The 25,333-nt window shown below is 36.1% G+C and overlaps 1 protein-coding gene across 1 annotated transcript in view; it reads left to right on the top strand.

The window, feature by feature from the left end:
* The window catches only part of LOC131166208 (U-box domain-containing protein 44-like), a 62,849-nt gene that overhangs the window by 30,806 nt on the left and 6,710 nt on the right, over window positions 1-25,333 (top strand). The window contains exon 4 of the mRNA XM_058124554.1: window positions 6,757-7,247. Within this exon, the coding sequence (XP_057980537.1) occupies window positions 6,757-7,247 (491 nt within the window). The remainder of the gene's footprint in view (window positions 1-6,756; window positions 7,248-25,333) is intronic.

The following is a 25,333-nucleotide window of genomic DNA, read 5'->3' as shown; positions in this document are numbered from 1 at the left end:
TTCTCCTAATTAAACTTTGAAATATTCCCTCCTACTTCATTCCTAATTGATTTTCAAGGTTTTCACTGTGCGTTTTTATCAAAATCAGCATGCCAAGAACGAAACAAACGGCGAATCGTGGTTCTTCTTTTGGGAAAGATGACAGCAATAACATGGAGCAATGACTTATGACCCCCCATGCCAAGCAACTATACTAGCACCATCTTCGATCTATTGAACCTATTTTCGGTAAGGTCTTAGATACTACATTCTTTCAAGATGATTTTCCCGCCATTTTACCAATGTTCAAAGCTTTAGTGTTGGAACGGTTTATCACTTATCAGGTGAAAGGAGTGTATCCAAATTTGGTTAAGCTTTTTTATGCCAATATAATCAAAGGGGACATTGTGACCTCTACCCAAGTCATGGACAAACTATTTGCCATTACTCCACAATCCTTGGCAACCATTCTAAATATCAAACAAGGAGAGTTTGAGTGAACTATTTGCCATTACTCCACAATCCTTAGCAACCATTCTAAATATCAAACAAGGAGAGTTTGAGTGTCCACCTCTTGGCCAATCATGGATAATGACTCAAGATTTCTCCTCTGAGGAGTTTCTCCCTTTAGTTATGACTGAACTACCTGTTTTGTTTAGTCATCGTCCTCTCTACAATCAACTTAACTTGCAGGCTCAAATCCTACAAAAGCTTATCACTTACAATATCTTACCTAGGATAAGATCACATGACCGCATTTCCTATCTGGATTGCTTTGTAATGTGGTACCTGCTTAAAGGAAAAAAGCTTGACTTATCAAGCTTAATTCTGAAAATGGATGATTTCTAGAGAAGAAGCTCGTAGAGTAAATCATCCGTATGGCGGAGTTCTGAACCTTGTCTTTGCACATCTCGGCGTAGCCACTCCATCCACATTGTTAATTAAGCAAACCCATTATGACCTTTTTTCTTCTACTACACTTAAGCAAATGGGATATGAGCGACACGATCAAGGGTGGTTTCCCAAATATGGTCAGCGGCGACGATAGGCTCTCGAACCACATCAACCTATTTAGCAACCAGCTCCGCAACCTGCTCCTTCGGCAGATGACACCCATTCTTGGTTCATTGCTTATCAACATCAAATCACTGCTCTTCATGATGATGTTCGTACAAGTTTTAGCTCACTTCAAGCACATTACTCTTCTCTTGATCAAAGGCTTGGACGAATTGAACAACATATGGCTGGTTCTTCTTCTTCACGCGGTAAGGCTCCCATTGAGACTAGCTCTAGTGATACTGAAGGTGAAGATAAAGATGAAGATGACGAAGGAACTGAAACTGAAGGTGCAGATGATGCTTAGTTACTTTCTCAACTTGAACAAACCTTGGTTGTAATATTTGCATCTGATATACTCTTTTATATTTTTCTTATGCTTTTATGCTTTTTCACATGCTATTTTGGGACTTATTGATTATCTTCTTATGCATGATGAATGCTAACTTTCTGTTTTGTGCTTATGATGGCTCACTGCACTACACTTTGTATGCTTTTCTTGATATCTTTCTCTTTTTGATTGATGTCAAAAGGGGGAGAAATTTGGGCAGCAAAAATGAGTTTAAGTTTGTTTGTAAACTGAGTTTAAGTCTGTTCCACACTCACTAAGCATAAAAATTTAGAGTTACATTTATGATGATATCATAATATATGAGTATGAATTATAATTTACTTTACAAATCTTGTTAAGATTATGCCTATTGTAGGGGGGAGCTTTATTAAGGCTTACTCATTTTCGCTCCTTATTTGTCATCATCAAAAAGGGGGAGATTGTTGGCCTAATAAGACTTAAATCTTATTTTGATGATAACAAATCAAGGATACTTAACATGTTTGTTTAAGTATAATTTAGGGCTCAAATGCTTTCATTTGATCAAGATCGAGTATTAGAAGACCGTGAATAAAGCTTGACCTAAAAGCCACAAGGAATGATGAAATTGAAACATATTGAAGATGACATTTCAAGTTGGATATAAAGAGCAAGCCAAAGCATGAAGATTTAGTTCTTAAGATAGAATTATCGTATGTAAGTCTCATGGAAGTACTTCACAAATTCAATATTGATGAATGAAGCTCTTAGGACATATTAGTGACTTAGAGACCTATTTTTAAATCATGAAAAATATTTTCATAAAGTCTCACTAACCTTTTCAAAGATCAAAGTTCAAGTTTTGAAATCAATTTTTGAAAAATATATAAGTTTCAATCAGGACAATTATCATCAGGCAACTGACATATTGTTTTAACTAATTATGAGCAAACAGAGCCAAGACAGGCGACTAACCTGTAAAGCCCAGTCGACTGACTCTTCACTGTGTTTTCAAAATACGCCGAACTTAAAAAGCTCATGCGACTGACCTTGAGGAATAGTCGATTGAGGTACATGTTTTAACTGTTAAACACTGTTGGGAAAGTTCCCAAAATTGATTTATTGGACTCCAAACTTAGAGCAAACTTGGGGAAAACGATAAGATACTTTATTACTCTATAAATACTTGATATTTTTGCAAATTATAAACAATATCAATGCACATACAAATCAAAACTTCAAAGTTATCTTGCTGTAATACTTTCTGAAATACTACCGTGATATTGCTGATACAATCCACGAATTTTTGATCTATTTTGCTGAGATTTTCAAATCTAAATCAGATTCCTGGTGATATTCTTCTGAGCTTCATCTTCTATATTGTTAATTGATTGAAGTATACTAAATTTCAATTGTACAAATCTGCTCTAACTGAAAGTATTTCTTGTACGAACAAAGTTGTTTCTTGGTTCCTTGTTTGTTTTTACAATTCAGGATTGTTGGATCGTTGCCTAGTGAGAGGGGTTCTTGTTATAGAAGCAAACTCCACCTTTGAGGGAGAGAGGTTGTAACTTTACCTGGTAATGAAGTTGGGAAAAGGAAAATCCTCACAGCGTGTTGCTTGGGGCAAGGACGTAGGCCGTTGGCTGGACCTTGTAAAAAATTTGGTCTTCAGCTCTTCTTCTGTTAATCTCTTTACTTTATTGCAAACATATAATCTGCGTGCATGATTATTTGGTTGTTGAGAATTTGCTGCATATTGGAAGTTTTGCTGAGATACTGATTTTGTTCGTATTTGAAATCAAGAAACTATTGGATGTTTGATTGGATAAATTTTGAATATTGAAATTTGAGAACACAGCTGGGATAAACATTGTGTATTTAATTATCTCATTGAAGATAAAATATAGAGTATTTAAGATCAAACTTCTGAAAGTCTGTCTTTATATTTTTCATTGAAATATACAACTGATCTTACATGTCATTTATCTACAGAAGAATTGATATTAGAAGTTGGGTTGTGATATTATTGGTATTGTGATTTTTATCGAGTTAAATTGAAAAGGGATTGTGTGATTATAGTCATACTAAATTGAAAAGGGTTATACTTAACTAAAGAGTTTATAACGAAAATTTGAAAACCCAATTCAACCCCCCTCTTGGAAAGTACACCTTTAAATCTCAAATCTCCTTGTAGATATTTGACATATAAATGTAAGAGAAATTGTGTGATTATGGGATAATAATCTGTTTTAGAGTGGGTTGGCTTGATGATTGAAGGTCTGTTATTATACATTTTTTGGGGGGTAATCTTCTTACTTGGCAGGGGAAAAAACTAGTGTAGCAAGATCTTGTGCTGAAGCATGAGCTATGACTCGCCCTGCGAGTGAGCTTGTCTGGTTTTAGTCTCTTATTCCAAAAATGGGATTCCTGGTAATGAAATCCATATATATATATATATATATATATATATGTTTTGTGATTATCAAGCTGCCATTTATGTTGCTAGCAATGTAGTGCTCACAAGAGGACAAAGCCCATTGAAGCTGACCCTCATTTTGTGGGGGATGTTGTGGAAGCTGAGGAAGAAGGTTGTGAGGACTTTGTGAAATCTATAATTTAATTAGGTGATGTTTTCACAAAGGATTTTTTTTAAGCCTACCTTGTCCAATGGTTGTAACAAGCTGGGTTAGGTGATATTTATGTGCCTCAGCTTGCGGGAGTGTTAGAAGAGAATATGCTATTTTAGTAATTGTGTGGTGTGAGTAGGGGTGTTTTTGCCTTTCGCATTTTCATATATTAATATATAAGAGGGCAGATCCAGAGCTATGTGAATGCTCCAGGAAACTACAACCTGACTTTTCATCTCTTTCTTATCTTCTCAATTTCTAACTTTACAACCTATATACCTTTTTATATAAAGCTCAAACAAAAATATAATCATATAGGCTGGGCAAAGATAGGTCTATCTCTGTCTCAAAGATATGATCTTCTGGTGTTATTTTTTATTTTTGTGTTAAAGGGAGGATTTCCCTTGCTCTTGTTTTTCTTTTGTTGTACATTCTTATCTCTTCTAATAAATTTCTTTATTAAAAAAAAAAAAAAAAATTGTATCATCTAGATACATCTCCCTGGAGTTGCGTGCAAGTATTAAACCTAGTGATGAGGTTTGATTCATATCTTCTAAGGGATGTTCTAAAAGCCTTATTTATATGTATTGAATAAACATGCGATAATCTTTTAAGACTTGCTTGATAAAGTTACATCTTATCTGAGTCTGTCCTTTCAGAGCAATACCTAACTAGCCTTTTGTTGTAGGATAGAGTAGAAAGATAAACACAGAGAATTAAGGTAAAGAAGGAGGGAGAAGAAGGGAGGAGGAAGAAGTAAGAAGGAGAGGAAGGAAAGCAATGCAGGAGAGAGAGCGAATTAAGTCTGAAATTCTGAATTTTCAATCTGATAAACACAAAGAAAGTATTTATACACCCAAAATTATAATTAACACAAATAATTGCAAAATAACACTAAAGCATCTAAAAATATCGAAAATAACCCAAAAATATATCTAGATTCACTTATTTAATACAAAATTCCTAATTTTTAATTCTTGAAATGAAATATGTTCATCTAGAATTATCCACAAGCAATCCTATCACCTTTACCACTCAAACGGGAGAAACTCTCTTTCTACTCTGTCTATTTAATAATCTTTGAAATCAGATTAACTCCTTTGATTCAGAATCACTTCATGTCATAATGTGTTGACTTAATGATCACAAGCATTTTTGATTAATGTGTATCAAGTCTACGCATGCTTGGGCCTGTCTTCTAAGGATGGTTGTTGCTTTAGGCAGCACAAGGTTTGTTACACCATCTCTTTTGTTGTACAGTTTTAGGCTTTATTTTTAGCAGTGTGTCACCAAATCTTGTAACATTCGAAAGTTTTGCAAAAGTTGACAATTCAAACATCCAATTGTGGGCTAGAAATTTTGATTGTAAAATTTGCAACTCGACAACCGTGTTATGGAATGTATGCTTCAAGACTTGGTTAGACTTTTGAAGTAACTATGGAGTATAGACATTCTGGAAGGTATTTAACTAATTGTTATATGCATTAGGATCAGTGCTTCTTTTGTTAGGGCTCGATAACGCATTATTGGCTACTAAACTCTCTGCATAAGCTTTGAGGTCAGGTGGTGATCTAAAATGGCATCGTTGGCTCATAGCATGGATTCCAGAAGGCATTGGTGTTCAATTCTTATTCCATGCTATCTTATAATTGCCGAGTTATCTTATTCCCCATATTGGGTGTTATTAGTTATTTAGTTGTCTCTTCACGTGTGAATGTGTGATTGGCCCCCACATTCAGGAGAGCATTGAGGCTTGATATATATTGTCGGTCCTCAGCCTAACTTCTTAGGGGTTGTTGGGTATCACAAAAAAAAAAAAAAAAAAAAAAAGAAAAAAAAGAAAAAAAGAAAATGAAAAACTCAGAAATGAAAATAAAAAACTGAAAACAAGTAACCAGTTAATGTTTCTAAAACTAAAAAAATTAAAAACTTCATTGAACAAAGAATCATTTTTTCCTTGAATCAAATAAGAATTAAAAATATGATTAAAATAGTAAAAATAAAAAAATAATAAAAATTTAAATTATGACAATAGAGGTAAAATTATTATAATTATTTTACTTAATTATTATATTTCAAAACTTACATTTTAGTGCTATAGGAAAAATCTTGTTGTACATGATAGTTGAAAAATAGTAAAATATTTTTTATTTTTTATTATTTTAGAAATGTATGGATATTTTTATTTCAACTCTATTTTAAGTTCAACATGATCAGTATATTTTAATTAAATTAAAAATTATGTATATAATGGATGATTTAATGCACAAAAGTTAGTTTTGGATATTGCTAGGTTGCTGATAGAACTGAAAATCATAAAATTTGATTTTCAATTTTTTTGGAAAACAGTTTGTTTCTTTACTGTGCGACAATGAAAACAGAAAGTAGAAAATTGAAATGATATCAAGCAGATCCTAAGTGTCTATTCCTAAGTGTCTAGGTCAAGTGGGGATTGAACACACTAGTTGGAGAAGATCAATTTTTTGTACCTTCTGTCATCGATTCTTTCCCATCATTTTTAATAAAAAAAAAAAATCCAGTTTTGGAATTCTTGATTGAGGAATTTAAATGCATTTGCGCACTTGCTTCTTTTTATTTATAAAAAAAGTTTCTAAGAACAGGTGTATCCCACTGGAACTTGTTTTGTGGAACTGTTGTGATTTGATGTATCCACTTATCTAGTTTGTGTTAGACATTCAATTATAGGTTTGTAAATGATGAATTGTTATTCACCTATTTCTAACATATAATTCCCAAGCACTTAGACTATTTTTGATGCAGGACCGGAAGATGTCAGAATGATCATGGCAAAGACTTTGGCAGAAATGGAGTTGACTGACCACAATAAATCTTCTCTTATGGAAGGTGGTGCACTGGGATCTCTTCTCTACTTGGTTTCACATGGAAATATTATGACAAAGCAAGTGGCTGTTAAAGCCCTCGAAAACCTCGCTAGCTTACCGAGAAATGGTCTGCAGATGATCAGAGAAGGTGCAGTTAGGCCATTACTTGACCTTCTTCTCTGTTACAATTTGCCATCCGTATATTTGTCTGAACAAGTAGCAGCCACACTTATGCAACTTGCCATATCAACTGTGGGTCAAGAAACCAACCAGACACCAGTGTCATTGTTGGAATCAAATGAAGATATTTCGAATCTCTTTTGCATAATCAACTTGAGAGCACCTGGTCTACAGACGAGCATTCTTGGTACTTTTCATGCCTTGTGCCAATCCCCCTCTGCAACAAATATCAAGACTGTATTATCCCAGGTATTCATCTTTGGAAAAAGAATTTCTCTCTCTCTATATATATATATGTGTATGTGTGCGCGCGCGCGCGCGTATATATATTGCTGGTTATTTTAATTTCAATTGTGAAAAATGACTACCTTTTTAAATTGCACTTCTAGAGTTTCGTATATGTGTGATGGTCATTTTTTATGAGCTAACTTGTAAAGAAAAAATCCATTATAATCAAATTTAAATGGAGAATTCATTTGAAATATCAATGTCAGCAAATTTTGTTGGTTTTGCATGTATAACTATTGCTAAATTTTGGCTATAAGATTCAAGGTAGTTACTGGATGGTGTCTCCTGTTGCCAAAATGTATTTGTTGGTAATAGGAAAATCCTAAACCCCAGTTCTTATGGCAAGCGTGCATATGAAGTTGAGGGAATTAATAGTTGGGATCTAGGTTCAAATTCAAGTCGTGGTTTTTTGAAAATTTTAGGATTTTATTGCACATTTTTGTTTTTTTTTTTGTTTTTGTTTTTGTGGTGTTTCCTAGTAGCATTCAATTTTTATTGATTGAAACAAGATGAATATTATTAGCAGAGGAAGAAAGTACACAAGGGGAGAATAAGAAATCCTCCTCTAAACAACAAAAAGGCAAAAGCAAAAAACATAAAAGCTCTAGAATATTATTTGTAGTAGCATTATGTTACGCTCTTAATTAGTAGATTCTAGAGTTTTATTTATCAGGAAAGTAGCATCCGAGATTCTGAGTTTCATTAGCTTTTTTTTTTTTGTTTCAAATTTGCTTGGTTTCTTAGCCTGTATGGTTTTAAATATTGCAATTTAGTATTATCTAGTTGATTTGAAATTGAAATTTAAGGTTTATTCCTTGTTGTGGACTTGTCTACTTTATCTTTCTTTCCCTCTCCTTACTATGTTCTGCACATTCAAGTTGTTATCTCCTTATTTATTTCCAAAAGAGAATGGGTTTTGGGGAAAGGCGGAAGAATCATGATGGAAGTCCTAGATGGGGTTTTGTTCAAAGGATTTAAGATATGTGAAGCGAGAGTGGGAAGGGGATAGTGAGATGACCTCATTGGGATTGATAATGTGGTGTTATGCGTTTAGGAGATGGGTGAATACCATGGATTAAATATAAATTTGGGGAAGATTAAGTAAATTTTTTCTGGAGAGGTGACAAAGGCTAGAAAAGTAGTCAGTATTCTTGAAGGGAGAGGTGGCGAAGGCTGTAAGGAGTATCTTTCCAAACCAAGATTTGTTAGGAATTTGTTGATTGGGATGTTTGGAAAGATGGTGTGTTTTTTTTTTTTTTTTTGGTGGGGGGGGGGGGGGGTGTGTGGTGGGAGAGGGAATTGGGAGTCGTAAAAAAAAAAATCTTTCAAGATGTTATGTGCTAGGAACCTATTGTTTTAGATGTTTGAATAGATTTTGATTGGTTGGAAAAGAACTAATGTCTTCAAGGGCCTTCTGTTGAAATTGGACTGTGGGAAAGCTTATCATGTGTGAGGTGGAGTTTATCAGAGAAGGTTATGGATAGAAAAGATTTTGGTTTGAGTTGGAGGAAATGAATATGGGGGTGTTTATCTTATATGGTTTTTTCAGTTTTATTGAACAGCGAGGCTGAGTCTTGGTCTCATACTCTCATGCTTCTCAGGGTCTAAGACAGGGAGATCCCCTTTCTCCTTTTCTTTTTCCTATTGTGGTTGATGCTTTGAGTAGGATGATTGATAGAGGAGTTGATATAGCTTTGGCGGGCAGGCTTAAGGTAGGGTGTGAGGATTGTACCATTTCGCATCTTTAGTTCACAGATGATACTACCCATTTCCTTTCAGAGAATTTGGGTTGCTTCTCAAATTTGACGATGATCTCCCAGGTGTTTGAGAAAGTGGTTGAAAATTAATTTTTCTAGAGTGGTATGGTGGGTCTAGGGATCAATGTGGATCCTTTGTTAGCCTCTTTGCCTGTCCCCTTAAAGAGGTAATCCCGATGCTGACTCTTTCTGTTATCTACTATTTCCTTCACAGTTCTCTATTCTATTCTGTTCTATTTTGTTAACTGTTTTCTGTCAGTCTTCTCTACTTTGTTCTCTTCTCAGTGCTGGTCTGTCTTCTCTATTCTGTTTTATTCTCAGTGCTGGCCTGCTGCATCTTCTTTCTTCCTCCCTTCGTATTTCTTTTTCACTCATCTTTCTGTTTCTCCCTTAATCCTCTATGAATTGTCTCTACATTTCTGATTTTCTATTTCTGTCCTAAATCAATTTGTTATCAGAGCCTTACCACGATTACACTATCATCATCGTGCAATCTTTAAAAAAATTACAGCTGTGCCACTGAAATTCAAACACCATTTTCCTGCTAACATTGCACAAACTCCCCCCCCCCCCCCTCGGAAAAAAAAAAAAATCATGCCCTGAAGTTTAATTGTCGTCTGATCACTGGAGAAACCCAACACATCTTCCAAGCCCTTTTTCAAAGTCCCATGCTTTCTGAAGTATGAAAGTGTCAAATAATTTGTGAATGGCCGAATGAATTGGCGTTGAGTTCTGTATATTATATATAGACTTTACAAGAATGCTATACATGAAAAGTAAATAAGGTCTAGCATGATTCTAGCACTATACAAGTAAACTATAATTTGTCAAGCCCTATACATGTAAACTAAATATATGCCAACTGTACAAAATAATGAATGGAAATATAAGGAAATAAATGTGGGCTGAAGTAAGGAAAGAAATCTTTTGCTTAGCTGTTCTGTTGATAGCCTCCCTCAAATTGATGCGGGTTGATCAACAAGCATCAATTTGCTACTTAGGAAGCAATGTCGATGACGAGTGAGAGCCTTGGTGAAGATATCCACAATTTGTAATTCAGTGGAAATGTGTGGAAGAGTGATAACACGAGCTTCAAATGCTTCACGGATAGAGTGACAATCGACTTCAATATGCTTTGTGTGCTCATGATAGACAGGATTGGCTGTGATCTGGATAGCACTCGTATTATCGACACGTAGAGGTGTAGGATCAGTCTCAGAAAAATCTAGCTCAGCAAGCAAGCCTCGAAGCCAAATAATTTTAGAACAAGCAAGAGACATCGCCCGGTATTTAGATTCTGTCGATGACTTAGAAACTCTGTTTTGCTTCTTACTTTTCCAAGAAATCAATGCATCACCAACCAGTGGTGGAGCGACGTGTACCCGCACAACCAGCCCAATCAGCATCGCTATAAGTAGCCAGGCGAGTAGAATTTCCTGTAGGGAAGCATAAACCATGGGCAGAAGTGCCCTGAACATAGCGATGATCCTACGGACAACAGCCAAATGAAGATGATGAGGAGTTTGAAGAAACTGGCTGTGCAACAAAAGAAATGTCTGGTCTAGTAATGGTGAGATAGACAAGACTACCCACCAACTTCCTGTATAAATTGGGATCAGCAAGTAAATCACCCTCCTATTTGCGAAGCTTGACATTTAATTCCATGGGAGTATCAACAGAAGTACCCTTCCGAAGGCCAGCTGTGGCCTCCAAGTCACAAACATACTTATGTTGATTGAGTGAAATACTTGAGGGACTACGATTCACCTCAAGACCAAGAAAATATGTGAGAGACCCAAGGTCTTTCATATGAAAGGACTCTGAGAGATGAGTCTTGAGCTGAGCAAGTAAAGCCAAATCGGAACTAGTAATCACAATATCATCAACATAAACCAAAAGAACAACAATACCCATGTCCGATTTCAGAAGAAACAATGAAGTGTCATACTTGCTCTGCTTGAATGAAAATTGTAATAAAGTGGTGCAGAATTTATCAAACCAGGCCCTCAGAGCTTGTTTGAGACCATAAGGAGAACAACGAAGCTTACACACATGTGAAGTTGGAGAGGGAAACAAGCTTGGGGGTGGCTTCATATAAATACACTCTTTAAGATCCTCGTGAAGAAAAACATTCTTGACATCCATTTGATGTAGTGGCCACTCACTGGAAGCAACAATAGCCAGACTCGTACGAACAACAGTCATCTTAGCCACAAGAGCAAAGGTCTCTTCATAATTGACACCATATTCCTAATTATTCCCAAGTGCAACAAGGCGGGCTTTGTAACGATCCAGACTTCCATAAGATCGGGCCTTGACTGAGTAAACCCGTTTAAAACCCAGAGGAACAATGGTGGGAGGACAAGGCTCAATGTCCTAGGAGAGATTGGCCTCTAGAGCGGCAATTTCTTCCTGCATAGCTTGTCGCCAACAATCATGCTTGGCAGCGTGTGAGTAGGAAGTGGGAATATCTAAATTGGACAATGCAGTAGTAAGAGCTGAAACAGATTTACCAGAACTTGAAGAAGAGGGAAACCCATACTTGTTCGGGGGTACAGACACTCGAGAAGAGCGACGTACCAAAGGCTCTGGAGGTGTTGCAACTGATTGAATCTAGAGCGTGGTAGGATCAGATATCGGATGAGCTACCGGAAGAGATTGTGGGTGGGGGTGCCTTATATACACAACACTTGGTTTAAAATGAGAACTAATTGGATGAGGATCTGAGAACTGCTCCTCAAAGGAGGGAAGAATCATAGTAGAAGAGGGTACAGAGGACACAGGAAATAAATGTTGATTTTCAATGAAAATAACATTCATAGAAATGCGTGTGTGATGTAATGTAGGATCATAGCAAACAAATCCCTTTTGACACATATTGTATCCCAAGAATGCACATTGAACAGATTGAGCAAATAATTTATGTCGCTCATGAGGAGGTAAATGAACAAAACATATACAACCAAATGTATGGAGGTTATCATAACTAGGTTGCTTAGCAAATAAACAGAAATAGGGAGACTCCATGAGTAGGATTTGAGAAGGTAAACGATTAATCAAGTAAGTAGCAGTTTTCAAAGCCTCAACCCAAAACAAGGATGGAATAGAGGATTCCAGCAAGAGAGTACGGACCACATCTAGGAGATGATGATTTTTCTGTTCAGCTACTCCATTCTGTCCGGGAGTAGAAGGACATGAATGTTGGTGAATAATGCCTTTAGAAGCCAAAAATGCCTGAAACTTTGTAGACACATATTCACCACCAGAATCAGTGTGTAATGTCTTAATAGAAGCAGAAAATTGATTGTCAACATACACTAAAAACTTAGTGAAAGTACGAAAAACCTCAGATTTAGAGCAAAGAAAGTAGACCCAAGTAAATCTGCCATGATCATCAATAAAAGTCACGTAGTATTTAAATTTTTCATGTGAACTAGCCGGGGAAGGTCCCCAAACATTAATATGGATAAGCCCAAGCAAATGAGCATGTAAAAACAAATGGGGAACATTCTTCAAACTTCTCTCACACAAAAGGCACAATTTGCAGACAGAGCCTTAGAAGGCACCCTACTTTGCAATATATTGGAAGTGATTTTAATGGTTTAGAGGAGTACTTGCATCATTTTGTCCACCAGTAAGAAGAATTGGGTGCGTTTACTTGACATGGATCAGTCTTGTTTCAATGCTCAAAAGAGCTTAACAACCAACTGGAGTCATTTTTAGCTTGTTATAGGCCAACAACTACTCTTACCTCATATAGTGGATGAGCTGTATAAAGGAAAGAGTTTGAGAATGTACATTTTCACCGAAAAAAAATGGAGATAGAGCGGAAGATTGCCCAAGGCTACCTAGAATATGCTAATTACTAGATAAGGAAGTGGCAAGATTAAGGGAGAAGACTTGTATTTCTATGTGGGGGACTTGGTGCTTGCTCCTTTAGAACATATTAGGTCACTGTAGGGTTGAGACTTGACGAAAGTTGAGAAAGCTTCTAAATAAGATTGATCCTTTTAGCGTGGATGGGTGCATCGTGTGTTCCATGTCCTCAAGCTATTCAATCATAAGAATGAAGAACCGTTGAAGACCCGACAACTCGATAAATAAGAAGTTGAGGAGAATATTGTAGAGAGAGAGAGTTCAAATTATGAAGGCAATAAAAACACGAGTTCTTGGTGAAATAGAAGAAAAATCAACTGGATGCTAGCAAAAGACATGCAACTGTTCATGGACAAAGTTGAAGAATACTTGGTGTTAAAGTGTATGAGGACATCGACCGCATAAGTGGGAGAATGTCATGGGCCAAGCTTATTCAGGGCTTTATGCTTGCTTGTCATTGCTTATCTTGCACACATTGGGTGCTTTACCATCACGTGAATAGCAATGTATAGTTTATTCTTTGGGTGGGGGAGCCTTTGAGAAAACAATGGGAGTCATATTGATGTTTTCTAGTGCTAGTGTGATAAAGCATATAAAGCTCTTAGGGGAGTGTGAGTGTTCATCAATCTTGTATAATTGACTAGTAATTGTAAATGTGTTTATTCTACTTGCTTCCCTTGCTAAACGCACATTGTCTGCATACGTGTATTAATATGAATTGCATTGCTATATGGTTTACTGCTTGTCTCGTGTTTGCTTTCATGCTTGGTTTTTTTTTTTTTTTTTTCTTTGTTTTTTTTGGTGCATGTGGCTATGTAATTTGTATTCCAAGCTTGTGAACTTGTTCATGTGGTGAATCTAGAGTTTACTTTTGGTTGGCTAGTTAAGCTTGTGTGCTACAATTAGTGCCGCATGACCACTCACATAGAGTGAAGTCCACATATCATCACTCTATTGACAATTGACACCAGTACCACCTTTGTCAATTGCTGCCCTTGGTCATGCCATCATTGACAATAATTCATCCTTGCATCTTCATCATATTAGTCGTGTTTAATGAATAAAGTATTGAAACCTTAATTCATTTGTTTTTGATTGAGGATGAGGATTTAAAAGAATTGTTTCTTTTGAATTTAATTTGATCTGACTCCTCCAGATCCGGAAACCGACCCAACCAAATCATTGAGCCTAATTTTCTCCTCTAAGCTTCAGTTTTGTCTTGAGCTTCTAAACTATCTTGTCCATTTAGATCTAACTAGATGGTTCACTGAACTAGTTAGAACCAGCTTGAAAGCTAAAAAAAGGGAAAAAAAAAAAAAATACAGGTGAAAAAAATGACGATTAGCTTGGCTGCATGGCTAGAAAGATTTGATGCCACGATGAGTGAACTTGAGTCCATGCTTTGCAGCCTCATATCCATCATTAATCTTGAATTGACCATGATGAAAAATTCTAGAATAGAATAGATGCCTTACAAAAGCTGATAATTTTGGGAGAGGAAGTAATTGATAATCTTAATATTGAAATTGGAAATCGTCCCGAAGATTTAATAGATGCATCAGAATTAGAGCGTGAACCACCACATATTGAATTCTTAATGCCTCTAGTAAGATCTCTATTATACGGTTCTACTGCACTTTGAGGCCTGCAAACTGCATTGGTATCTGTCAAGTTGTTTGCCATCTTTCTTCTTGATCCTTCACATATTTAAAATTAGAAGTTTATTCTTTCCAAGTAGAAATAGAGATAACTTTGAAAAATATAAGGAGACAAGAAAAGATGCAAAAAGGGCTGTTAGTGAAGCTAAATATAGATCATTTAATAGTTTGTATGATAGATTAGGTACAAAAGAAGGGGAAAGAGATATATATAAATTTGCTAAAGTTAGAGAAAGGAAGAGCAAGGATTTAGGAAATGTAAAATGCATAAAAAGTGAGGATGATATTATCTTGGTTAAGGACGAAGATATTAAAGAAATATGACAAAGTTACTTTAGTAAGTTGTTTAACGAAAATCAAATAGAAGACTTAAACTTAGAGTTGTCAAATGAGGAAAAGACTAAAAATATAAGATTTATTTGCAAAATTAGAGTTAATGAAGTTAAGTTTGCACTAAAAAAGATGAAAAATGGGAAAAGCTATGGGACCAGATAACATCCCAATTGAAGTTTGGAAATGCTTGGGTGATAACGGAATTATATGGTTAACTAATTTATTTAATAAAATTGTAAAATCTAAGAAAATGCCAGATGAATGGAGGAAAAACACTTTAATACCTATATATAAAAATAAAGGAGATATCCAAAATTATAATAACTATCGTGGAATTAAACTTATGAGTCATACGATGAAACTATGGGAAAGAGTTGTTGTACAAAGATTAAGGTTAGAAACAAAGATCTCAGAAAATCAATTTGGTTTTATACTTGGGAGATCTACCACAGAAGCTATTTATCTTTTAAGAAGATTAATGGAAAAGTTTAGGGGAAAGAAGAGGGACTTGCATATGATATTTATTGACCTTGAGAAAGCATATGATAGGATACCTAGGTAAGTTCTATGGTGGGTTTTAGAAAAAAAAGGGTATATGTTGTAGGTATACCGATGTCATTAAGGATATGTACGATGGAGTAATGACTAGTGTAAGGACTATAGATGGAGAAACTAGAGAATTTCCAATTACCATAGGTGTACATCAAGGATTTGCTTTGAGTCCTTATCTTTTTGCTTTGATGGACCAATTGACTAAGAGTATTCAAAAGGAGGTTCCATGGTGTATGTTGTTTGTAGATGATATTGTATTAATTGACGAAACTAGGGATGGAGTAGAGGCTGAGTTAGAATTATGGAAGAGAAACTTTGAAATCTAGAGGCTTTAGGATAAGTAGAAATAAATAGAATATATGAAATGTAATTTTAGTGATGATAGGAGGAATATTGGAGACAAAGTTAAACTTGATGATGAAGAAATAAATAGCACTTGTAGATTTCGATACCTTGGGTTTATTATGCAAGCTGAAGGAGAAATTGAAGATGATGTAATGCATAGAGTTAAAGCAGGTTGGGTAAAATGGAGAAGTTCTTCAAGTGTGTTATGTGATCGTAGAATACCCTTAAAATTGAAAGGGAAGTTTTATAGGACAGCTATAAGACCAGTTATGCTATATGGATCGGAATGTTGGGCGACGAAGAAACATAATATCCAAAAAGTAAAAGTTGCCGAGATGAGGATGCTTAGATGGATGAGTGGTATAATATTGAAAGATAAATTAAGGAATGAACATATTCGTGATAAGTTAGGTGTAGCTCCTATAGAAGATAAGCTAAGGGAGGGACGACTTCGATGGTATGGACACTTGCAACGTAGGCCTTATAGTGCACCTGTGAGGAAGAGTAACTTAATTACTGTGGGGGGCAGTAGAAGGGGTAGAGGTAGACCTAAAATAACTTGGGAGGAGATAGTGAGTAAGGATTTAATATCCTTGAATCTATCAAAAGAAATGGTCCATAATCGCATAAATTGGCGGAAAGGGATTCATATAGCCGACCCTACTTAGTGGGACTAAGGCTTGGTTTTGTTGTTGTTGTTATTCTTTCCAAGTAGGAGAGGATGATGCGGCATGCAAGAGGAATTTTATTGTTGTAGTTTTGATGCAAATAGGTGTAGGCATAGAAGAAAAATTCACCAATAAAGACTTGAGATTTTAGAATAGTATTTTAAGAACCTTCTTTGACTCAAATAACAACTGAATCCTCAAAAAAATAAAAAGAACATTGCATGAATTTCAATGTAAAAAATAGGGCAATTTCTTGGCACAATAGAAATTTTATTCTTAGATTAGTACCCAATACAAGATGATAATTCACAAAGAATTAAGAAAATAATCAAGAAACATCAAGCCCAAGGCTAAATCAACCTCAATTTTAATTTACAGGTGCAAACATCTCAAATTCACACCAGATGTGAACAACTACTTGTTTTTAGTTACTATTCACATCAGAACTCGGACAGCAGCTTTCTGCTAGCCTCTCACGCCTTTAGTAGCAAAGGAAGGAATGGTAGGTGCTGATGGAAAACCCAAGCCTCCAAATCTTCGCAATCCTAGCTGGTTTGAAGCTATTGTGCTTTGCAGAGAAATCTTCTCAAAGATTAAAGCCAAACTTACTGGAAAAGTGGCTGAACAAACCCCAAGGCTTCCAAGAGAAGTCAACTCTCATTTTGCATATAACCCTTGCTAAAATCCACTTATCTGAAGCCCACCTAACAAATAACTCCAATCACAAAAATACCCCTGAATATTATCAAAAGATCTTCAAAAGCTTATATGACCAAACCCCAAAATTTAGAAATCACATTAACACCCTAGCACCCATAAATAACAACATTTGATATAAACAGAAAATTACATTAAGATTGCAGACTTGCATCATTCGCCACTTCTAAGAAAAGACTTGCATCTGTGTGAGTCGTCATATTGGCTGCCTAGCAAATGTTAGGGTCAATCTTCATGAATTCCTCCTTGTTGATCCATGAATTCTCATAATCAAATCTGGCAGCCCATTTTACCAAGAATACGAAGTCCAGTCCTAGTCTTCTCCTCTCGTGCATGTATGATAGCTTCAATCTTTTCTACCTTGCTAGGAGTGACATTAGTTAAGTTCTTGCGCTCAACATTGTGTTCTAGTGTTCAGATCACCATGGAATGGGTTCAAGTCAGCCACATCAAAGATTGGTGATATATCAAAACTTGTATTGCCCAATCTTTCGACTTTTCAACTTGTGGAAAGTTCCTATGGAAATATTTGTTTCAGAAGGAAAACCATCACCCAATCACCTTGAACTACCTATATTGATTAATTACTTCCTTGTAGATTCTGTTCACGCTTGCAAGCCTCCTTTGACTCTTTCTTGAACCTCTTTTGAATTTTCAGCATAAGCAATGTGATGTAGGATGAGAAGCGGCTATTTGGATGGATCATTTCAACCCAATTAGGAGGCCTATGTCAAAGAATAGGGTGAATTGTTTATTGGGTCTGAAATCGAAATGTGGTTACTTATTTAGTTGTGTGTAGTTGCTTGTGTTAGGATTATTTATGTCGGGGGCTTGTTTGTAGTAATTGTGTATTCTAGGGGTATGTTTGTAATGTAATGTAGTTTTAGGGGAATGTGTGTAATTTCATTTGTTTAGAAGCTTTCCTATAAATAGTGTGTGAAAGCCATGATATAGGCAGTTGATGAATTTGAATTGTTAGTGAAAGTGAGTTGTCCCCCTGGTATCTCCTCCCTTCCCCTTCCTTCCTCTCTTGTAATTTCTTTCAATCTCTCCATTAATCTCCTCTTCTGTTACTTTCTCATCTCATCATTTCTTTTCTGAAATGTCAGTTAAGCAAAAAAAAAAAAAAAAAGGAAAACCAAAAGCAGTTCTGCAGTTTCAGAACTTTTTAGAAAATACCATCCGTGTCCCCATTTCTTCAAACACCACTTTCCAGCCATCATCCTGCAACACCACCCATACCACCAAAAACAGAACCCCCCCGAAACCTTTCCCCTAAAAATTGCATCACCAACTGACCATGAAACCTTTTCCCTCAAAATTGCATCATCAACCGACCAGCTGTGAAGCCCCCCACTCCACCTGACCAGCCACCGTCCCCCTTCAAACTACACCATTTCTGGAGTTTTTCTTGACAGACCACCACCATTTGACTCACCACCCTTGGATCTACTGCTTACCAAAAAATAATTGCCGGAAAGTCGCCGCTGGCGACCCACACACCCCACGCACTGGTGACTGCAAGTGCGATTCTGCCGGACTTCCCTCTGCTTCCAGAATCATGAGAAATTAGTTCCCAGTCACGAGAAATTGCTGTTTTCTCATGATATTTTGATTTGCAGCATGATATTTTGGTTCCTAACTTGAAATTGCATAAGCAAACACGATAATGTGGCATGAAACCCTAGAAATTGTTGCTGCCAGCATCAAAAGTCAGGTTTTATTGCTGCTATTTGTGAGTTTTTCTAGTGAAATTGTTTCATTTTTGCGTGATACTCAAGAATAAAGGTGACTTGAAGATTTTTCTTAAATAATTGAAAGTGAAGTTTGTGATTCGCTTCATATAAGTGCATCATGGTGACCAATGTTGAATTGTCTGGAAAGGTGGAGTTGTTATCCTGTAGGGTACAAAATATGGAAAATGCTTTGGGGACTATTACTGGTGCTTTGAATAGGCTACTAACCGAACTTGCAGCCGTGGGTGAAAGGCCCATGGAATTTCCTACCAAACAAGATGGTGGAATAGATGCTGTCCCTCATGCTTTTGAGTTGTGTGAAGGCTGAAATAATCATTTGAGTAAGGGAATTAAACTAGAAGTCTCAAATTTTAATGATGATGGTTCTCTTGAATTTTCTGATTGGGTGTATTATTTGGAGTACCAGTAGAGTGGTACAAGAGAAGACAGTTGAGCAATTGTATAAAGGTGTTCAGACTAATACCTCTTGGAAGACTCCTGAGTATTTTGGAACAACTTCTAAGAGCAAACCATCACTCAAATGCTTTAAATTTCAAGGTTTTGGACATCGAGCAAGTAAGCTACACAATGTCTTAACCAATTCATGGCTGTTGCAGAAAAAGAAGAAGATGATGATGATGATACTCAAGTAGTTGAAGCTGAAACGGAAATTCAAGTGACTTAGATGATGATGGCATTTTGAGAACCTGTTTAGTGCTTCAACATGTGCTGTCTTCCCACAAGGTTAAAAATACAGAGGATTGGAGGCAAACCGACATCTTTCAAACTCAAGTGATAGGCCAAGAATAACTTTGTACTTTGCTTATTGATCTTGATAGTTGCACAAATGTAGTTTTTGATGACACTGAAGAAGTTAAATTTGGAAGTTGAGCCTTATCCTGAACCATACATAATTGATTGGGTGAATAATACCAACTTGAAGGTCCATGATCGCTGCTTACGTTTGAGATTGGTTCCATTCTGGAGACAGTCCAATTTGATATCCTTCCTCAAAATTTGTCACATTATTTTGGGCCGACCATGGTTATTTGATAGGAAGGTAAAGCATGATGGATATGGGAATTCTTATTCTCTCTCCATTGACGAAAAGAAGTATGAATTGATGCAATCACGAATTCTTCCCCTCACCATGTTGAAGCATATTGCTGGTTCCTTTCTTATGATACGAGATGACTCTATTCATGGTGATGGAGCGGCTATTTGGATGGATCATTTCAGCCCAATTAGGAGGCCTATGTCAAAGAATAGGGTGAATGGTTTATTGGGTCCGAAATCCAAATGTGCTTAGTTATTTAGTTGTGTGTAGTTGCTTGTATTAGGAGTATTTATGTTGGGGGCTTGTTTATAGTAATTAAAATTAAAGATGTAATCCTAGGAGGGGGGTGAATTGGGTAATTAAAAATTTCTTAGCGGAATTTCATTGAATATTAACCCCTTTTAATTTAAATCACCACAACCACTCTAATATCAATCACAATAAACTAATCAGCGACTGTACTATACCAATCGACAATCCTAGATATGAATATGAAAGCTGAAATTACAAGCCAAATTTAAATTTCAATTAATTCAGTTAATTAAATATCATAATCTGATTTTCAGCAATAATCAATAATGTTCTTAAGACACAAATTTAGTAGTACAACTGAGGTTATCTTGACACTTATGCTTCAATTAAATAATCAATCACACCAACTTAATCTCAGGCAAACACAGCTAAATTCAGATATCAAAACTTGTTTGATTTTTCATCCAATTACATAAACCAACATTCAATATGGTAACTTGATTTAAAATCTCAATATTCAGCAAGTTCTCAATGAAGTCAAAATCATACACGCAGATTATAACTTGCAAGAATTAAATAGAAAGGGAAGAAGAGCGAACACAAGATTTTTTACAAGGTTCGGCCCGCAGCCTACGTCCTTGCCTCAAGCAACTCACTTTGAGGATTTCCTTTCGCCGCTTCGTTGAACAGGTGAAGCACCTGTCTCTCCGTTCGAGGTGGAGACCCTTCTCTAACAAGAACAACCTCTCGCTAGGCAATGATTAAACAACTTGAACCGTCAATTGCAAAACTAGCAATACAAGTTTTGTTTGTACAACAAAAATACTCTCAACAGAGCATAATTTGTATAGGTTAGAACACAATATACTTCAATAAATCAATAAAGAGATGAAGCTCATGAAGATATTGACAATATTCTGATTGTAGAATGAAGATTTAAAAATCAAACCGGAATTTTCGTGTAGGGTTTTCAGAAAAAACTCACAGCAGCCGTTTAGAAAATATTTCAAGAGTATAACATGAATTTATGAATTGTATGTGAGTATTGGATACCCTAATTTGCAAAAAGATTAACTTTATATAGAGTAGAGATAATAGTTACCGTTTTCCCTAAGTTTGATTCAAATTTGGAAACCCAAACATTCGAATTTAGAAACAAAATCTGCGCTGTTATAAGTTTAAAACATCGACTTCAGTTGCCTGATCCATAGGGTCAATCGCTTGAACTTATTTAAAATAGCGCATAAGAACATTCAGTAGTAGGTCAATCGCCTGACCCCGATGGTTTAGTCGCTTGATCCTATTCTGTTCTTTCATTAACACTGGCAGTAGCATATCAATTGCCTGATGCAAAGTCATTAGTTGCCTGACCACTAAGTTATTTAGTGTTTTTCAAACTTTAATTCCAAAACTTGAATTTGTTAACTAGGAAAACATATTTTAGACCTTACGAAAATATTTTCCATGTTTTGAAACAAGTCTCTAAGCCCAGAATGAATCCTAAGAGCTTCAACTTCAATATTGAGACTAGAAGTACTTACGTGAGACTTAATCAAAATAAAACCATCTAAGTTCCTAAGTCTTCATGTTGTAAGGCTTTCAATAATCATCTGACCTTTGATCAATTCTTCAATATTCTTCATGTTCCTCATGACTTGTAGCTTTAAGTCTAAGCTTCAACAAATTTTTGTCAAGTACAATTACTTGACTTCATAAATCACTTGAGTCCTGAAACTTAACTTAAAAACAAACTTAGTAACCTTGATTTATTATCATCAAAACGAGATTAAGCCTTGTTAGGCCAACAATAATTGTGTATTCTAGGGGTATGTTTGTAATGTAATGTAGTTTTAGGGGTATGTGTGTAATTTCATATGTTATAGCCTTTCTTATAAATAGTGTGTGAAAGCCATGATTTAGGCAGTTGTTGATGAATTTGAATTGAAGTGAAAGTGAGTTTTTCCCCTGGTATCTCCTCTTCTCCCTTCCCCTTCCTTCCTCTCTTCTAATTTCTCCATGGCTGCAGAACCTTGATGCTGCCCCTGTATCACAATGGCATCATCACTGAGCCTAGGCTTGTTAGAGACATCTACAAGGTCAACAACTGATTTGAATTTCTACCACACACCACCTGAAAGCGACTTTAACTCGTAGGTCGGTTAATGGTATTGCTAGAAGCAATTCAGCATGTTGTATGCTCAAATCCTAGTGCCAAATGTTGTCCTTCTACAAGGCATTGTGATAAATTCCCCAAATTTCTATTCACTAGTTCAGTTTGCCATTTTTTTAGGGTGACAGGCACTATTGTATTGAAATTTTGTTGCCAATAACTTCCATAAGGTCTTCAAAAATCACTGAGGAACTTTGTGTCTCGGTTTGATGTGTCTCTTTGGTACCCTATTTGACCTGACCATGTCTTGAAAGAAATGTTTAGCCACGTGTTGCATCCAATGTCTTATTGCATGCATTAAAGTAAGCCATCTTTGAAAACCAATCCACAACTACAAAGATGGAGACAACACTCTGGTTGTCTGTGGCAATTTGAGGTCAAAATCCATGCTAAAATCAACCGACAGTGCTGTAGCCTCAGGTCTTGGTAAGTGTGTGCAAAGACTTGTATTCAGCAGCTGCCTCTTTGAAACTTGGCAGAACCGATACCAATCAACATAATTATACACATCTTGGTGCATGGAAGGCCACAAAGTACCTTCAGCCACTAAATTTATAGTCTTATTCCTGCCAAAATGACCTTTTAAACCTCCTCCGTGCATTTTAGGTATCAAATATTCCCTCAAGGAACCTTTGAGAATGTTGCTTAAAACCCTTGAACAAGTTACCCAACTTTCACAACATATTTTGCACATACATTTTGAACCCTAGCTGCAAATTTCTCAAGAATTTCTAAAAACTTAGGTCTTCTTTGTATTGTTCCTTGGTTAGCTCCAACCAAAAAGCACTAATATACATAGTTTTCAGAAAATATGCCCATCCGATGTAATTGGTGTATTCCCGAGAGGGGGAGGGGTTAATTGGATACTTCAAAAATTCTTCCTAGGTTAGGTATGTTCAGTGTTAAACCATAAGCAGTATTTCACAACCTAGGGTTTGTCTAAGCAAATACCAATTACCCAACAATATAAAACTGGACAGATAAATAAATCAAAGTACTTCCCAAACATTCACAATAATTAAAATGTGCAAATATATATATCATACACAGAAGATTAAATAACGCATTCAAGTGTAGAAATTAAAGAGCATAGGAAAGAGAGTGACACAGAATATGTTATCGGGGTTCTTCCAAACTTGCCTACGTCCCCGCCTCACACTAACAAGTAAGAAGATTCCACTAATGCTCACTTAATGGGGTAGAGCGTCACCGATTACAACTTTCTTTTCTTACTGGGCGAGGAATACCCCAGGTGACATTACAGGGCTGACCCCAACCTAGCCACACCTTACAAGACGCTGCACCTAGTTCTCCTAACCAGGTCTGAACCAGTCCGGGACTTTCTTAACCGGGTTTAAGTCTATTCGGGACTCTCCTAACCGGGTCTGAGCCAATCCGGTGCATGTTACAGGCCAGTGCAATCCTCTTCCGATCACATGTCGGGAATACAACAGTTAATAACAAATTTGTGTACAAATAAATTGCTTCTAACAAAAGCAGATGATGTACAAATTTAAAGCGCAAATGCACTCATGTATGATGTGAGTTAAAGCTCAGTTGAGTGAGGTGATTTTCTCAAAAAATAATCTTTGAATAATATATATATATATATGATGAGTACTCAAAGATTTAAACCCCAAATAAAATTTTCTCCCAAAAATATTTTCCAATAAAAAATGAAGGAGAACCTAGGGTTTACTTTCAAGTGATTTGTGCAATAGAGATATTTTCTAGGAAAACAAAAATTGCAAAAAGACTTTTCAAGCACAAGATATTTGAGTTAAAAATATGTGCTCAGGTCTTCTAAAAAATTAACACAAGAAATTTCTCCGAAAATGATACATAAATTTATGGTTCAATGGAAGCTTGGGTTTCTAGCTCAAGAGGATTTTTACAAATAAAAAGTATGAGCTTGTGAATCTTGCAATGAATGTGCAAAGATTCACAACCTATCAATAATTTCTCCACAAAATATTTAACAAAGAAAAGCTATGTGGAGATTCTTAAAACCTACTCTCAAAATGATTTTCAAAATGAAGAAGTAAATGAGAGTAAATAGTTTTTTGATATGAAAATAAATGCCCAAATGAAAGTTACTTCATTCACCCTCAAGAGCAGTAATATTTGCTAATGAAAGAGGTGAATGAGTATAAATGTTCTCTTAAAAGATTTTCAATTGAATGAGAAAGAGAGTATGGAATTAAAGCACAAAAATGTTTGGGAGGATTTTCAATCTAATCTCTTGTTTGAAAATTGAGTAATGAGGAGGTATATATAGACTTCTTAGAAAATCTAACCGTTAGGGACACATTAAAAAAATTGTTTAATGAAAAATTTAAGCCTTTATTAGCGCTTAAAATTAAGTCAACCCGAGAGGTTTGGTCGACCTAGGGCATTGCCGGTCGATCGGGCCAAGTCAAAAAATTTGAATTTTATAAGAGGCTTGGTTGGCCTTGAAAAGTGATGGTTGACCGCCCAAAGGCGATTTTCGAACCTTCGTAGGTTTGGTCGACCTAAGCTCAAGACCGGTTGGCTGTTCATGAAGGCCGGTCGACCGTGGAAGTTTTGAACTAAATGGATGCTCGGCCGTCTAAAGAAACCGGTTCAAAAAATGAAGGCTGGTCGGCTGTCCTTGAGCCTTCGATAATAGGCCGGTCGGTCAAGGTTGGTCGACCGAGGTGTTTTTAACGCTAAAGGTCAGTTGATCGGGCTTTGTAAATTTTCAATTTTAGCCCTAATTTTGACTTTACAAAATTTCACCCCTGTATGTATAAGTATGGTATTTAAGTTGGGAGATTTTTCATGAAAAGTTTTGAGACCTAGGGTCAGTCTATGGTCGTGTTTTGATTCCCTACGGTCGGTCTATGGTCATCCTGAGCTTTTAATCATATCATGCATTATTATAAACTAAAATATAAAACGAAAA

This window comes from Malania oleifera, chromosome 10 (genome assembly GCF_029873635.1).
Source record: "Malania oleifera isolate guangnan ecotype guangnan chromosome 10, ASM2987363v1, whole genome shotgun sequence".
In the NCBI taxonomy this organism is placed as follows: domain Eukaryota; kingdom Viridiplantae; phylum Streptophyta; class Magnoliopsida; order Santalales; family Ximeniaceae; genus Malania; species Malania oleifera.
This window is presented reverse-complemented; position numbering and strand designations above follow the sequence as displayed.